General features: G+C 38.6%; 1 protein-coding gene across 2 annotated transcripts in view; it reads left to right on the forward strand.

The window, feature by feature from the left end:
* Positions 1-1,124: 1,124 nt before the first annotated feature.
* The window catches only part of PTPRZ1 (protein tyrosine phosphatase receptor type Z1), a 203,839-nt gene continuing 188,089 nt past the window's right edge, over positions 1,125-16,874 (forward strand). For both annotated transcript variants that reach the window (XM_054564622.1, XM_054564621.1), the window contains exon 1: positions 1,125-1,281. In XM_054564622.1, coding sequence (XP_054420597.1) covers positions 1,224-1,281 — 58 coding nt within the window. In that variant the 5' untranslated portion in view covers positions 1,125-1,223. The remainder of the gene's footprint in view (positions 1,282-16,874) is intronic.

Below are 16,874 nucleotides of genomic sequence, written 5' to 3' on the forward strand. Positions count from 1 at the left end.
GCATGAATTTTCAGGGCATTGTATTATCTCTTCATTTAGGCTTCAAGTTAATTCAACAAGCAGGTAACATCCACTGGCTCTTTCTGCCTGTGTGTGAGGAGCTGGGTTATAACAATAAATAAGGCAAACTCCCTGCCATCAAGGCGCTCACAGTGTAGATAGGGACAAAAACTAGAAAGTACAGCGTGACATTTCCAGCTCTGGGACAGCAGAAGGCGTGCGCTGTATTTCTTTCGTTATCCTTCAATCTAGCAATTATAAAATCTTCCCTTGCAACCTATTGCAGAGTCAAAAGTTCCACCAAGCCACCGTGCAGAGCAGGACAATTTGATTGGAGTTTGGGGAAGGAGCAGGGTCTGACTGGACACCCAATCAGGGTCGGAGATTATCTGGATTAACGGGGTCTGGAACGTCTTTGGTGATTTGGAAAATGGGAAGAAAAGGGAGGGGCACCCAATTTATCCAGGTTTCCCCACCACTTTCTGACTGGATCCATTTATCCTCTGCAGGGAGGACAACAATAAAGTGAAAAACATTTCCAAGAGTGAACCCCAAAGGTCAGTCTCTGGCTGTGAGGGACAATGAAGGTCTGGCCTCTTCTCTTCTAAAGGGTTGAAGGATCCTTAATGAAGAGATTTATCCGCAAAGATCTTAAACCCCAGTAGGTTCCATTAACTCCAGGACAAGAAAGCCACTGGCAAGGTCCGGGGTGAGGACTGTCAGCACGCAAATCACTGTATCATACCCAGAGCCCTAGCTGCCCCTCCGCTCCCAATGCGCGCCAACCCAGTGGCTTGCACTCTCTCCCCGGCTCCGCGCAGTGCCTCGCCCCGCCCCCGCCCCGCCTAAGTCCCCGCCCCCATCGTGCCCCTGGGCGCGCACCAGCCGGCAGAGCGCGCACCCGCCACACCGGAGCCGCTTTCCTGGGAGCTCTCAGACCGCAGTCGCAGCAGCCAGCGAACGGGACAGACGACTCCCGGCTGCCAGCTGACATGCGCCTAGGCTAGTGGCTCCCGTTCCCGCGACCACCACTACGCGTCTTTCTCTCAATATTCTCTCTCTCTCTCTTTTCTCTCTCTCTCTCTCTCTCTCTCTCACACACACACACACACACACAATCAGATATCTATCTATACACTGGAGAAGAAAGCATTCCCTTCACGCTCTCTCCCTCTGCACCCCGAGAACTGAACAGTGGTGGGGGCACCCTGGACCGTCTGGAAATGTTAATCCTGGTGCGCTTCCTCGCTTGCATTCAGCTCCTCTGTGTTTGCCGACTGGGTGAGTGATGAAACCTCGGTGGGGTTTCCTCTCGGGATTGTTTGGGACAGGGGTGGGGGAACTTCACAGCATTAGGTACTTGCTGACGCCACCGCCATCTAGCAAGGAGGAAAAAGGGGATTCCGCGGGGTCGGCGCCGGCACATGGGTGTCAGCTGCATGGGAGAATGCGCCACCTCCCCACTTCTCACCTCCGCCACCTTCTGTCTGCCCGAGGGGATTCTTGCTCCCACGCGCACAGGAGGTTGGGCAATCGCCGTCCCTGTCCCCACAGCTCCTCTCTCTTTTACAAAGACTGGAAAGAGCCTGTTCAGTACACAGAAGAAGATAAATACAACCAGAAATTCAACCATGGAAGCATAGTGTGGGTCTACATACTACATCGCGTTTTTGCATTTAAGTTCATGCTTCCGATATTATCGGCTTGAACGAAAAATACACGTGTTTGGTGCGAATAACACGCACACATATATACACAGCGCCTGAAAGGAGGTAACGGGAACAAGCACCAACCTGACTTTTCAACGTTTTTTAGTATTTTTAATTTAGTCACATTCAAGTCTGGGCAGTTACTTTAAAGAAACAAAACAAAACAAAAAAAAACTTCAATCAAAATTTCTGTCAACGCTCTGCTACTGATGCCAAAGTCAGAGGAGCGCTACAGGTTGATGTATTTATATTTATGGATTCATCTTTCAACCACCACCTTTCAGGTTATACTTTAATTCTGAAATTGCAGTCAGAAATAACCAGTTCGAATATTTACCTGGGACACAGGTTCAAGTGTTTTGGTCATTTTCCAGAAGAATTTTAAGATTGATTTTTGCATTTTATTAAAGAAATGTCTTTATTTTCCTAAAGGAAGGTTTGCTATTATGATGGACTATAATAGGTTTGGAGGCATACACCTGAAAGTTAGCAAATGTACCTCCATTTACGAGTACACATACTCTTTTCAGGTAGAGGATAACAGTTTTTAATAATTTTTAGCCTTTTCATAATAAAGTGGATATTAACTTACATTTTTATCCATAGATGATGCTGCTATTGGCATAGTAACCTTTACAAAAATAAATTATTTTTATATTCTAACTAATTAGAATTACATTGCAAACATGGTGATAATTGCCAATAGCCCCCCCAGATATATGGGCATAATTTAAATTTCAAAAGCTTTATGGAAGTACTCAAGGGTGATGTGATGCACACAGTGGCATTTAAGACTTGCAGGGGATTCTGGTTCTGATTTTCTCTAAAATCATACAGTTGATTCTGGAGAGGGGAAGACATTTAAGAAGAGTTGCGTCATCAGATACACACCTGTTGAATTTACATTCCACTGTAGATCTGTTTTTTTTTAAAATATTTTATTCATAGAAGGAGAGAAACATTGATGTGAGAGAGAAACATCAGGTGGCTGCCCCTCGCACGCCCCGAATCAGGGACACAGGTGGCAACCCAGGCATGTGCCAAGACAGGGAATTGAACCAGCAACCCTTCATTTCACAAGCCAGCACTCAATCCACTGAACCACACTAGCCTATAGGTCTGTTCTAACAACAAATCCAGATCTCCTTGGTACTTAGGTTATTATTTAAAGTAAATCTCACTGTAGTATGGAAATAATAAGAGAATACTGCTTTGTATGCCTTCCAAACCACATGCCCTGAGTATATTGTGAATTTTTTTTTAATTGAAGTATAATTTGCAGAGCATATAATTCATCATTTTAAAGTGTGCAATTCAGTAGCTTTGGTGTTTTCACAAAATTGTGCAACTATCACCACTAATTACAGAGCATTTTAATCACCTCCAAAATAAACTCCATTAACAATCATCCTCATCCTCTTGACCCCAGCCCTGACAACCTCTAATGTACTTTTTTTTCCCCTATAGATTTGCCTGTCCTGAGCATTTCATATAAATAGAGTCATACAATATGTGACCTTTGGTATCTGGCTTTGTTCACTTAGCATAATGTCTTCAAGATTCATCCATGTTGTAGCCTGTATCAGTACTTCATTCCTTTCTGTGGCTGAATGATATTTCATTCCACTATGTCATATTCTGCAAAATCTCAATAAAGCATTACTTATAGTTTGTTGTTTTGGGTTATTTAGATTTTAGTTTATTGGACATTAATGCTCTGATGATGTAAAATTTAACTGTAAAAGATTAAATTGTTTAAGCAAATCACAAGTTTATGTGATGACACCGAACATATTAGAACTCAAATTCTGTGGGGAGGTTTTTTGTTCCTTTTTTTTTTTTTTTTTGAGACTGGCAGGTGACTACTTTTTTATCCTATCCCCATTTTTACAAAGTTGGCCTTTTACAGTGCCCTTGGCAGCCTCTAAGAGGACGAATGTCTTGATCTTAGGTAGCACATTTTGGGAAACTGAGGCACATTATCTGCAAATGAAAAATTTAGCTTCCACTTCAATTATCTTTCCCTCAACATCTACTCTGGTATTCGTGGATGTGGTTGTTACTCACCTTTGGTGTCCCTGGAGCCAATGAGAAGCTCCAAGGTGTTCTGACTTAATATTATTTTTAAAAATTACACGAGTAACCCAACATTTAATGCTATTTAGCTGAAGGACATTCTTAATAAGAGAGTCAGAAATTAAAGATGACTCCAAGATAATTCCCTAAGTGAATTTGAACCTTCTCTAAAATAATTGAGAGGTTTTTTACTAGGTGGAGAACTAATGTGATGACTGTAAGACTCTAATTATTATTTAATCTTGACCCACTAAACAGGTAATGGGAAAAACTGCAGTGGCTTTCCTGTAAGAAGGCTTAGCTGTGAGTCATAGAGGAGAGGTAGCTGTTTCAAGAGCTTTAAGGGAGAGTTTCTTTCAACTACTGAGAACTCAGGATCTTTGAATTGAGTTACAGCCCTGCAAGGTGCACAAAATTCAAATGTTTAAATATTCTTGTTAAATATGTAATGAATTTGATTTTGAACATTTGTCATGTCCTACTGCTTTAAGGGTCACATTAACTCAAACTATAACCAATTCCTCTGCAAGAATTAATTGCTTAGTTTATTCTGAATATGGAATTGGTTGAACCAAGTATGTTGTAACTTCCAGCTTGGTCTATTTAAACTCCAAAAACAAATTTTAACGAAAAATAGAAAATATTTATGACGCCCCCCCAAAAAAATAACTAGTTTCCACTTAAAAATTAATTACTTTTGAGTTGCAGAGTAGCAATTTTTTTTTTAATTTCATCTCTTAATTTATGTAGACTGTGCTTGCTCCATTCAGGGAAATTTGCCAGGGAAATTTTTCAGGGAAATAAACTATTTCATTGAAAAAATCATTTATGCTCTCATATCTACACTAGAAATTTGGGAATTTGCTTAAAATTTTAGGTTGTGGGAATTTTGCTTCTGGAAGAAATTCCGTTTTCTCTGGAAGCATGAGCTGTGTTTCCCCATTCCCCTTACTTTAAAGAGATTGAAGTTATGTCCAACCTGGTAACTTTGGTTGTTCAGCCATTTGCCAACTTTTGAGACTGTAGAATGGGAATGGAATCCCTTGTTCAAGACCAGAGGACTTAAAAGAAGGGCTGGAATAAGAAGATGAGCTTTTGTTTTATTTCCATATACCACCCACGTGGTATTTGCTGGGTGCAGACCCAGTACTGAAATCTGCGTGTGTGTGTGTGTGTGTGTGTGTATTTTTTCTCATTTCATTCTCCTCTAATCTGTTTGAAGTAGTTATTTTCATTTTACACATTTTACAGCAGAGGAAACCGGGGTATGGGAAACTGAGGTACAGAGAAGTCAAATAACTGACCTAATATCACACAGCCTGTCTAAGCCTATATGTCCCTGGTGACTCCCAAGCATGAGCCTTTTCTCCTTTCATTCCCAGGAGGTGACTGCTATTAGAATTCGCTAGCCAGCTTCATGTGTTGCTTTCTGTGGATCTCCATTCATGACATTTCCTATGTGTTCCCATATTACTTTTTTACTCCTCCACTTTTTTTTTGGTAAATTAAGGTATGTAACAACCACTATGATCCACATATAGAACATTCTCAAACATACTATTTTAACTATTTTTTATTACATGATTACTAAATGCTGGACATCTGGGAGCCACTCATAATTGAGCAGTGCAAAAACATAGTGAGTCCTAGTACTCATGATGCCTACAATCCAGCTGACCTGACTCAATCTCCACATTGAAAACCTTCCTTAAATATAATTTTTTTGATAATTTTTATTATATTTTATTGATTATGCTATTGAAGTTGTCCCAATTTTTCCCTTTTGCACCCCTCTGCCCAGTACCCGCCTTCCCTCCAGCAATCCCCCGCCTTAGTTCATGTCCATGGGTTGTGCATGTAAGTTCTTTGTATTTCCTATACTATTCTTAACATTCCCCTAGTCTATTTTGTACCTACCAATTATGCTTCTTAATCCCTGTACCACTTTCCCATTCTCTCCCTTACCCCTCCCAGCTGATAATCCTCCAAATGATCTCCACATCTATAATTCTGTTCCTCTTCTGATTATTTGCTTAGTTTTGTTTTGTTTTTTGTTTTTTTTAGATTCAGTTGTTGATAGTTGTGAATTTGCTCCCTTTATAATGTTCATGGTTTTGATCTTCTTTTTCTTAAAATAAGTCCCTTTAACATTTCTTGTAATAGTGGATTGGCGGTGATGAAATTCTTTTGCTTTACCTTGTCTGGGAAGCACTTCATCTGCCCTTCCATTCTGAATGATAGTTTTGCTGGATAGAGTAATCTAGGTTGTAGTTCCTTGCTTTTCATCATTTTGAATACTTCTTGCCAGTTTCTTCTTGCCTGCAAAGATTATTTTGAGAAATGTGCTTAGTCTCATGGGAACTCCTTTGTAGGTAACTCTGCTTTTTCCTTGCTGCTTTTAAGATTCTTTCTTTATCTTTAAATTTTGGCATTTTAATTATGATGTGTCTTGGTGTGGTCCTCTTTGGGTCCAACTTGTTTGGGACTCTCTATTCTTCCCGGACTTGTATGTCTATTTCCTTCACCAAATAAGGGAAGTTTCCTTTCACTATTTCTTTAAATAAATTTTCAGTTTCTTGCTCTTTCTCTTCTCCTTCTGTCATCCTTATGATTCAGATGTTAGCACATTTGGCAGTATCCCAGAGGCTCCTTAGCCTAGTCTCTTTTTTCTTTTTGAATTCTTATTTCTTCTTTTTGTTTTTGGCTGAATGTTTACCTCTTATGTTCCAAACTGTTGGTTTGAATCCCGGCTTCATTCCCTTCTCTGTTACTTTCCTGTGAATTATTCTTTATTTCACTTAGTGTGACCTTCATTTCTTCCTTTATTTTTTTGTCATACTCAAGGATTTCTCTGAGTATCCTGATAACCAGTGTTTTGAATTCAGCATTTGATAGGTTAGCTATCTCCATTTTGCTTAGCTCTTTTTCTGGTGTTTTGTTCTGATTTTTCATTTGGGCCATATTTGTCTCCTCAATTTAGCAGCCTCCCTGTGTTTGCATCTGTATATTAAGTAGAGCTGCTTTTCCTCCCTTTCTTAGTAGTGTGGCCTACATCAGAAAAGCACCTGTAAATTGTATGGGTGGAGCCTGAGGTAATTGCCAGGGTGGAACACTGGCTTCTCTGATTTGTGGCTCTGTGTGAAAGGCTCTGAGAGGGGACAGTGCTGCCACCTGGCTTCTGGTGGCTTGATAGGTGCCTGCCTGTTTCCAGTCACTTCACCCCCTTCCCCTGTGCAACTGGTGCCCTTACAGCTGCTGCCTCAGTTGTGACGCCCAGACTGGGTGAGTTTGCATATGTTCTAAGACCGTGCTGGCCCTTTTAAGCAGAGAAAGTGGGGCAGTTTCTTCCATAGCCCCAACCTCCACTGGTTTTTACAGCCAGAGGTAATGGGGATCTATCTTCCTGGTGCCAGAACCCTGGGCTCTGTGGCCTGAGGCTGGGATCACTTGCTCTGAACATATCCCTCCTGCCCATTCTGCTGCCACCTTTCTGTGCCACACTGCCTCTCTGCCCGTCTCTCTGACTCCACCCCTCCTTCCTGTCTGGATGAATGTGTCTTCTTTATATCCTTGGTTGTCAGACTCTCATACTGCTCAATTTTCTGATGGTTCTGGATGTTATTAGTTTTGAAATCTGGTTGTAATTCTTTCTAAGGTTGCACAAGGAGGCAAAGTGTGCCTACCCATGCTTCCATCTTGACCAGAAGACTAAACCTCACTTTTAAGATACTTTGTTTAGAACTAGTTGAAAACAAGTCTTTCCCAAATATTTCTTAGTGCGTTAAATACCTTAACTCTCAATTGTCTTTAACTTTTATTTTCTTACTGGAAGTAATCCCTAGCAGCAACTTCAGGTTACAAAAGGAAACCAGTTTTCATCTGTGTCTGTAATTGTTCAGAGACATATATAATATACTGAATAGGCATTAAGGGAAAAATTATTCAATCATATTGCACGGTCCTAAAACTCTTATATTTTAGTACTGTGCTGTCCAATACCATAGCCACTAAGACCATGTGGCCATTTAAATTTAAATTTATTAAAATAAATTAATTCACTTCCTCAGTCACATTTTAGGAGTTCAGTAGCTACATGTGGTTGGTGGCTACCATATGGGACAACAGATATAGAAAATTTCCATCATTGCACAAAGTCTGTTGGACAGCACTGTTTTAGAGTCAAAACAGCTGATAAAGTATTGTTAGTACTTTTTAAAAAATCCTCACTCGAGAGTATGTTTATTGATTTTAGAGAGAGGGAGGAAAGGAGAGAGAGAAAAACATCTATGTGAGCAAGAAACGTTGATCAGCTCTCTCCTCCACACACCCCGACCTGGATCAAACCCACAACCTAGGTATGTGCCCTGATTGGAAATTAAACCTGTAACTGTTTTTTGGTGTAGGGGTTGATGCTCCAACTAACTGAGCCACCTGACCAGGGCACTAGTAACTTTTTAAAATATTTTATTTAGTTTTAGAGAGGAGAAGGGAGGGAGAAAGAGAGGGAGAGAAACGTCAGTGTGTGGTTGCATCTAGTGTGGCCCCTGCTGGGGACCTGACCTGCAACCCAGGCATGTACCCTATACTAGGAATTGAACTGGCGACCCTTTGGTTTGGAGGCCGGTGCTCAACCTACTGAGCCACACCAGCTAGGGCAACTTTTGATAGTACTGATTGATAGAATGGATGAGAAATTGTCAATTCACCTAGAAAAAACTTCTAAAGTCATTAAAATTTTTTGAAGTGTTGATGTATGTCAGTTATTACTGGTCTGTGTTGTGTCAGCCATACAAATATCACAGAGACATTTTAGTGGCCTTAGGTAGAGCATTAATGGATGAAGACAGTTCAGCAGCCACTTCGTGGCCTTTGTAGACTTTGTTGAAAGGGAGAGATTAGCCCTTAGTTCAGCAGTGAGTGCTCTGTTCATTCAGCACATTATCCATGGTTTGTTTTAGCATTCACTGCATTGTTCTGCAGTTTGTCTCCCTGTACTCCTCACTAGACTAGCTTCTTGAGAGCAAAGACTGTATTTCATTCCTCCTGGGACTTAGTATTCTTAGCCTTAGCACTGATAGTAGGTGCTTAGTAAATATTTAATATACTGGTCATAGAGAAAAAGAGCCCTGAAGGTTCTTAGGCAGTAGAAGCTTTTTGCTGTGGAGATGGACCAATTTTGTCTGACCTTCTTTTGATTCTGATCCCAACCCAAGAGTTAGACCACCATTCACCTTGAGCCACCATCCTTAATGCACTTCTAGCATGAAACCTTTCATTCTCCCCGAAAGCTGCATAAGCATCACCTAGATTCAGATACTACCTGTATCTTAAAAACAGAGCCCCCATGATAGACACTGCATGTGTAGTTGCAGCAGGAATTTTGAGTGAAGATTAAATGCTATATGAGTTGGCACTGCTGAAGCTTGGTTATGCCCCAGGGGGCAGGGCATCCAGTCACTGTATGTGCAGGTGCACGTGTATGTACACATTAGGGAGGAGAGGGCAGTAAAGGTGAGGGGCGGTCAGTAATGAAAAATGAAGTATGTTGAGCCCATGAAGATTGTGTTTTTAATTAGTCAAAAACCATCATATAGGCTTAAGTCTCCTCCAGTCAAGGTAGTAGCCTAAGGCAGTTCTGGAAACCAGATGATTGACAGGAACTGCAGTTACATTACATGGATATGCATGCTTTTGGAATTTGTCTCTAGTTTTATCATTAATCCCAGAGATGATGTATTATACCTAGCTTAGCCCTGCACATAGCAGATATTCAACAAATATTTGAATTGAGTTGAATTCAAATAGAACAGGACATGAGATGAGCTAGAAATCCTCTCAGGTGTTAAAAACAGAAAGAAAGAAAAAAGTGCTTCTAATAGGAACTTTGCTTTAGTTTTGCTTTTCACTCCACTTCTTCTTCTTTTTTATTTATTTTATTTATTTTTTTTTTGGTGGCTATTTCTCTTCACCTTCACTCTCTTCAAGCATGAATTTAAGATTTAAAAAACCCTCAATATAGCTCAGTATCTTGATAAAGATTTTAATAGGAAGGATATTGGTGCTATTACATGACATTATTTAAAAATATTTTACTGTGGTATAATTTAGGGAGCTTTGTGGTTAACATAATTTTTAAAAGGTGGGTTAACATCTCTTTTTGCCAAAAAATTCTAGTGTGTTAAATGGGCAGGTTGTGTTTATTTTTTTCTTTTGTTTTTTGCTTTTCATATTTGTATACAGATATTAAATGAAATTATTTAAGATTCTGTTTAATGTGAACTTTTTGATTTTAGTCAATGAATCATTTTATGTACAAGCATTGACAGGAGATAGATTTCTTAGAACTTTCCTTGGAAATATACTTTTTATATATTGGGAAAGAATAATTTACTAATTACTAGAGAAAAATTTCTGTTAAAATATAACAATGAGTACAGTTTCTGTTCAACTGTTGCAGAATCATTCTATAATACTTAATACTTTCTCTGCTCTCTCTGACAGCATTTACTCATAATTTTTCTGTTCTTTTACTGTCGCTGACTTGACTGCTTATTTCTTGAATCCTAAAGCTCCAACATTTTTACCTAAAGATGGGTATTGATACCAGAACTTTTCTCTGAAGTGATTACTTCAGAACATGAGTAGGAAAAAAGAAAATGTTGATGTTTAAAATGACCTCTTTTAGAAGAGATCATGGTCACCACCAGAGTCCTGATTGTATGCTTAGAATAACAAAATGCTGGCCAGATATAAGGAACATTCTAGATTTTTGAGTGGTTTTAAATTATGTCATCATCAAATTAAAAATTATTTCTGTAACGATGAGTTTACCCTCATGCATTCTGAGACATTTTCTTGAATGAGATATCTACGGGTAGTGTCTTACCTGGCACACAGAGTTGTGCAGAATCTTGGTCTGTCCTCAGGAGCTGATTATACATGTGATATCATTGTCATGTTTGTTTCATTGCAAAAAAGGTTGACAATGATTTACCTAGATCAGTGGTTCTCAGTCCTCGGCACACTTTGTAATTGTCTGATGTATGGACTGAATGTTTTTGCCCCCTCTCAACATTCCTATGTTGAATTCCTATTCCACGATGTGACGGAATTTGGAGGTGGGGAATTTGGGAGGTAATTAGATTTAGAGGAGTTCATGAGGGTGGCTCCACTGATCCTCATGGTGGAATCAGTGTCCCTCTAAGAAGAGAAAAGGAGATCAGACCTCTCTTTCCTTCTACCATGTGAGGATACAGTGAGAAGGCAGCTGTCTGTAAACCAGGAAAAGAGGCCTCTCCAGCCCCATCCGGAACCAAATATGCCATTCCCTTAATCTTGGATTTCTCATTCTCCAGAACTGTGAGAAATAAATGTCTGTTGTTTAAGCCATATAGTCTCTGGTATTTTGTTATAGCAGCCTGAGCTAACTGATACACCTTTGGAACTTTTAAAACATACTAATGTCTGGGCCGTACCCTGGATCAAATTCATTTTTGGGTACAGGGCCCAGACATGGACATTTTCTTAAAATTCCCTAGGTGATTGCAAAATACAGCCAGGGTCTAAAACCATGAATCTAGGTTAATTTTGTGATTCTCCTAATCTTAGTTTATTTTTCTTCAGCAGAGATATTGGCAAGTTTTATGCTATCCCAAAACAAAGCTAGTGCCACAGAACAAAGGGTCTGGAAAACTTCCCATCCCTGTCTCCACTTCTTAAGGCAGTTTCAGTGTCAGAGTAACCCTAGAAGAAGGAATATGGACTATAGTGGCTGACCTCATAGTCTTTGCAAGCCAGAGGAACTTCAGGAGGCCAAACAGTCCTGGAGTCGATCCAAAGATCCAAGTCTACCAGCAGGTGGGTGGATGACTGCATCAGCCTCTGAGACGGGAGTCCCAAGAGCATTTCCCAGGGCACAGGCACAAAATATCTTTAGCTTTGTCAGTGACAGATACTTTTGCTATTCCTTTGCCTTTTTTATTTTCTTTCTCCATGCATAAGTTGTTAGAATCAGAGTTACTGTTTTCTGTTATGTAATACATATAAGATATAGCTATAATTTTATTTCAGCAATTGATATGTGTTTCTTAAAATAACATATATTCATCATGTCTAGGCTATTCATTTTTATCATATCTACAAAGTACTAATAGCTCCATTTAAAAGTAAATGGAGAACTTTTTCAGATGGTCCAAATAACAATGTTAATATTCTTAATCATAAATGGTGTGGACACAAGCACAAATCAATTCAGTTAGTCTTTATTGAGCATCTGCCTTATGATAAATATCCTCCTACAGAGAATATTTATCTAGTGGTTTGCTAAGCTTTTGCAAAAGAGAAAGATCCATGCATAAATAACTCTTAAACAATGATTTACCTAGATCAGTGGTCCTCAGTCCTTGGCACACTTTGTAATTGTCTGATGTTATGGACTGAATGTTTTTGCTCCCTCTCAACATTCCTATGTTGAATTCCTATTCCACGATGTGACGGAATTTGGAGGTGGGGAATTTGGGAGGTAATTAGGTTTAGAAGGGTTAACTGATACACCGTTAGAAAAAAAATAAATAGCAGGGTTTGCAGAATGTGAAAGTGTGAGTTATGTGGGTGTGTGAGCTGGATTCACCTCTGGGAAGGTTTTTAGGAGAAGACAGGATTGGACGTAGACCCTGCAGTGTGGGCAGGTAGGGCTTCAATGTGATAGGATACTGTTGGGGGAAAGGACATCAGTTGCAAAAAGGATGACATATGCAGAAGCATTGAATGGGAAAGACAGTGTGGTGTTCAGAGGAAGGAAAAAACTGGGAGGGGTGTATCTTAGTGGAAAAATGTCAAATACAATGACAGATAGGATTTCCAGTGGCTAATTGAAGAGTTTGGAATTTAGAATTTGTCCAGTATATAACGGGGAACTATTGAAGGGTTTTGAGCAGTGGAATGACTTGAGTAGATCTCTGTATTTTAGAACAGTAACTCCAGTATCAGAGTATAAGGTGGATTGGAGCAGAGTGATGCTGGGGATCAGGGGCATCAGTTAAAAGTCCATTTCACTGTGGCAGTCAGAGTAAAAATTTGATAGATTATTTGGAGGTATAAAAATGCCATCCTTTTTATACAATATTTTAATGTTTAACAAGTATTCCAATACATTACCTCATTTTATATAAGTATAATTACTGTAATTGCTAGGACTTGGAGCCCTCTGGAGAGAGTCATTGGTGCTCCTCAGGGAATGTCTTCCCTGTGGAGGTGAAGATGTAACAAGGACCACACAGTGTCAGAAATGTCGAGGAAGAAAAAGTGGAGGCAGCAAATACATACACTTGTACAGAAGATGATAATTGGAAGGGAAGAAAATGATAGAAAGAAATAAAAGGTCATAACTTGAAGACTGCTTGCTTATTGAATGGTAGAACTCCAAATTTGTTACCACAAGATGTTGGAATTGAAGCTGAACTGATTTCCTGGGAACTGTTTCACTTAGTGCCTTGAGAAGTAACAAGAAGAAATGCTACTGCTTAAAGTGATCTATTTTTATTTATTTTAGTAGAGAACATAGTCACAACTTAACATTAAAAAAGTGTTTTCCTCCCTAAAAATGGGAAGGATTGAGTACAGTCATAATGTCAGGCTAGTTTTATCAAGTTTTATCAAAACTATTTACTTTGTCACCTTTAAATTATTTTGTCTTTTTTAAAAGGAGCACACGTATTAATGTGACATTTCCATCAGCTGTCTGTCAATGTATAGGCTTCCTTGCTATCCATGATTTCAGATTGCTTGATGGCTGTCATGTTCACATGGCATAAACTAGTATCTTTGCAACTTGTGTTTTGCATAAAAACAGTGCAATTGGAAATAAACCATAGAATAGGCTTCCTAGAATTTGTTTTAAATTGATTTTAGCAATTTTTCCTTCTAATTCATGAGCAATGTGATAGGATTTTTTCAACTGTATGTCACAATACACATTAAGGATATATAAGGTGGCAAATTAATGAACTGTTAAGTTTAGGAAAGAGATAAAGTAGCAGCTGCCAAGAATAGAAATGCAAGTGTATTTTTCCTTGTGTAATGAAGAAATGTAGCTATATTGGGCTATAAAGAGTCGGGTGCAAGAATTTTATATGTAAGATGTATGACTAAGTTCTTCATGAGTAATATTTGGTTATGAGAAAGTTTACATTGATGTCTTTCAGAGTGGGGAAATAACATGTAATATGCACATATATATTTATATAAGTTTTATATATATACATACATATATACATATACATACACAGAGTAAATAAATAAGGCTATAGGTTTCTGCTTCCCAGAAGCATTATAAGATTATATCCTTGAAAAAAAATTATTAAGATTAATGGTAGGAATTATCCTGGATATTTTGAGCCTGTCTTTTTCCGGCCTCCAACATAAAAAAGGGAGAGGAAGAAGGTCTGTTTCTTTCTGTGACCTGAATATGGCTCTGTCCCTCTTTAAAGGGGTTGAGTTCAGTTGAGATCAGTGAAACTCACTTTACCAGATCTTCATTGAACAACTACTGTTTGCTTAACACTATGCTAGACTTTAATAGTTTTTCTTTTTGAGGTGTTAATTTTGTTACTGATATAAAATGAACCTTGGTGAGAGCAGACCAGAATAGAGAATAATGAAATAAAAGATTATATGAATGAGATTTTGTGTATAGAAAGTCATAAAGAGGAGAACCACAATAAAGATGTGAATTCATTTTAAAAATATCTCTGTGAGCATCTGAGTAGCACTTTCTCCTTTTGAACATGGAACATTTACTGTTTCATTTAATAATTTAAGCTTCTTTTGTGCCTTCTCTCTTATTTTTGCTTTATACAGAAACACAAAGATAAGCGTATGTTACTCATTTCAGATTACTCACTCAAAGGGAAGCTTGAGTACAGAAATTGGTTGGGTTTTGCATCTTTAGTAAAAATAATGATGTAAGTAACAAAGTATATAGGGAAAACATGTTAAAACACTCATCTTGTATATTCTGTTCAACACCTATTGCTAAGAAAATGTTACATAATTTCCAGTTATGTCTGTCCCAATTTGAAGCTTAATTTTTGGTGGTGGCAGATGCTATTTTGTGACAAGGGTAAACTCATGGTGCTAAGATCTTAAAGAGTGAGTTGATATGCATATGATTCTTAGCTAAAAGTTTATCAAAATGGAGCAAGAATTTTAGACATAGATTTCAGTGGTGTCTGCAGTATTGATTCCCAGAAAGAAGCACGGAGGATAAAAGCACTTTTTAATTAGCTAAGAATGGCTTGTGCATGTTGCCTTTAAATACTTTAATATGCAGCACAATCTGGGTATCATCCATCCCACAAGAGAGTAGCCCATAATGCTTTTCTCTTGCCTAATCATTCATTACATTTTAGCTATTTAGTATTCTTGGCAGAAGAAATCAAGAGAACACAAAATGCTTTTTTGTTCTTCAGTAATTTATTCAAAATTTTACAATAACCTTTCTCGCCCCCTCACAAATGATAAAACACCCACTATAAACAAACAAAGCAAACAAACAAGAGAATATTTCAGTTCCCTGTTTAGTGGGAACTTTTCACAGTGGCTCCTCTTCTTCCTCCACATTTTTAAATTAGAATCCTACATCTGTCATTGTGAAAAAAATAAAACAACTGTTTGTTTTTTGCACATATGATGAGGCACATGAAGATAACATTTAGCCAAGTAATCTTTCTGGTAGCGATAAGGGTGTATAAGCCCCTTTACCTTGAGACAGGTTGGGTCTTTAAATGCTGACAGAGAAAGTGTATCTCAGTGCTGTGAGTTTTCCCTTATGAATACATGGGGAGTGCTGGCTTTTTAAATGTAAGGCTTTGAGACTGTGGTACACAGCCTTCTAGACATTTGTTTGGGTGATTCATTACTGGAGAAAACTCTTTGAAAATAGGTCATCAAGAAAAGATTGATATAGACTTTTATGCAGAAGTAATTATGCTTATTTGTTACATTCTGCTATAGTTCAATATGCCAGACTGTGCAGTTTCCATGAGAAAATGTGTTCACATTTTTCCCAGTTAAGATCCTTATATGGTAGTCATTAATAAATAATGAAGTGTTTTTTGCATATTACATATCTTATTGCTCAGTCATCAGTAAATCCCAAATACACACATATTAGTTGATCAAAACACAGCTGGAAAGTTCCACTGCACTAAATGTCACATGCACACGTCCAGACACCACCACCACCACCCCCCTCCCTGCACACACACACCGAGCCATGAAAATAGCAACACATGCACCTTCTATCAACATAGGAAACCCTATTAACCTAGGAAACTAACCTGTTTTATTGCCATAATGTAAAACGTTCAATAAACATGCTATAGTCATTATGCACAACAGAAATTATTGCCTGTCTGTGGCCAATATTAAAAAGGTTTTTGCAAGTTTGTAGCAACAGATATTGGTATGCTGTCAGGAACTTGTGTTTTAGGTGAAGGACTTTCCTTTTACGTAGTGTGTTTCTGTAATTCTCAGAAAGAAATTCTTCAGCAACGGACTTCAGTGATGAAACAAAATAGAGGAATAAGGTCTTCACCCATGGAAACTATTGAGAAAATATTAGATGGGATTTTGTGTTGTTTCTACTCATTATTGGGGAGGACCCATGTGTTCATGTAATTCTTGATGTCATTTTATATCATGTTCTTCCCAGGGCATTCAAGGTGCTTCAGACCTGGATTCAAGCTACCTGTCCAACTTGACTTGACCCTCTATACTGGTGCCCCTTCACTTTGACTCAAGCTTTTCCTTTTTCTTTGGTGGCTTATGGCTCCTTGCATTCCTAGTTGTCTTTCCTGTCCACTGTGAAACCTTCCCTCACACATCATTTTTCCATGACACAGAGAGGAAAACATCACTCACATTATAGTTCAGTTATATCTATAACTCTCTCCCTTGAAGGGGTCTTCTCTCAAGACATATAAGCACTGTGCTCTAAAGACCCTTGAGCCACATAGTAGGTGCTCACTAAATACTGTGACATAAATCAAGGGATGAAATTCCTTCCAAAGCAGTCACTTTAAAAACAGA

Source organism: Pteronotus mesoamericanus, unplaced genomic scaffold (genome assembly GCF_021234165.1).
Source record: "Pteronotus mesoamericanus isolate MK-2021 breed Mesoamerican mustached bat unplaced genomic scaffold, CSHL_Meso_final scaffold_85, whole genome shotgun sequence".
Taxonomy (NCBI): domain Eukaryota; kingdom Metazoa; phylum Chordata; class Mammalia; order Chiroptera; family Mormoopidae; genus Pteronotus; species Pteronotus mesoamericanus.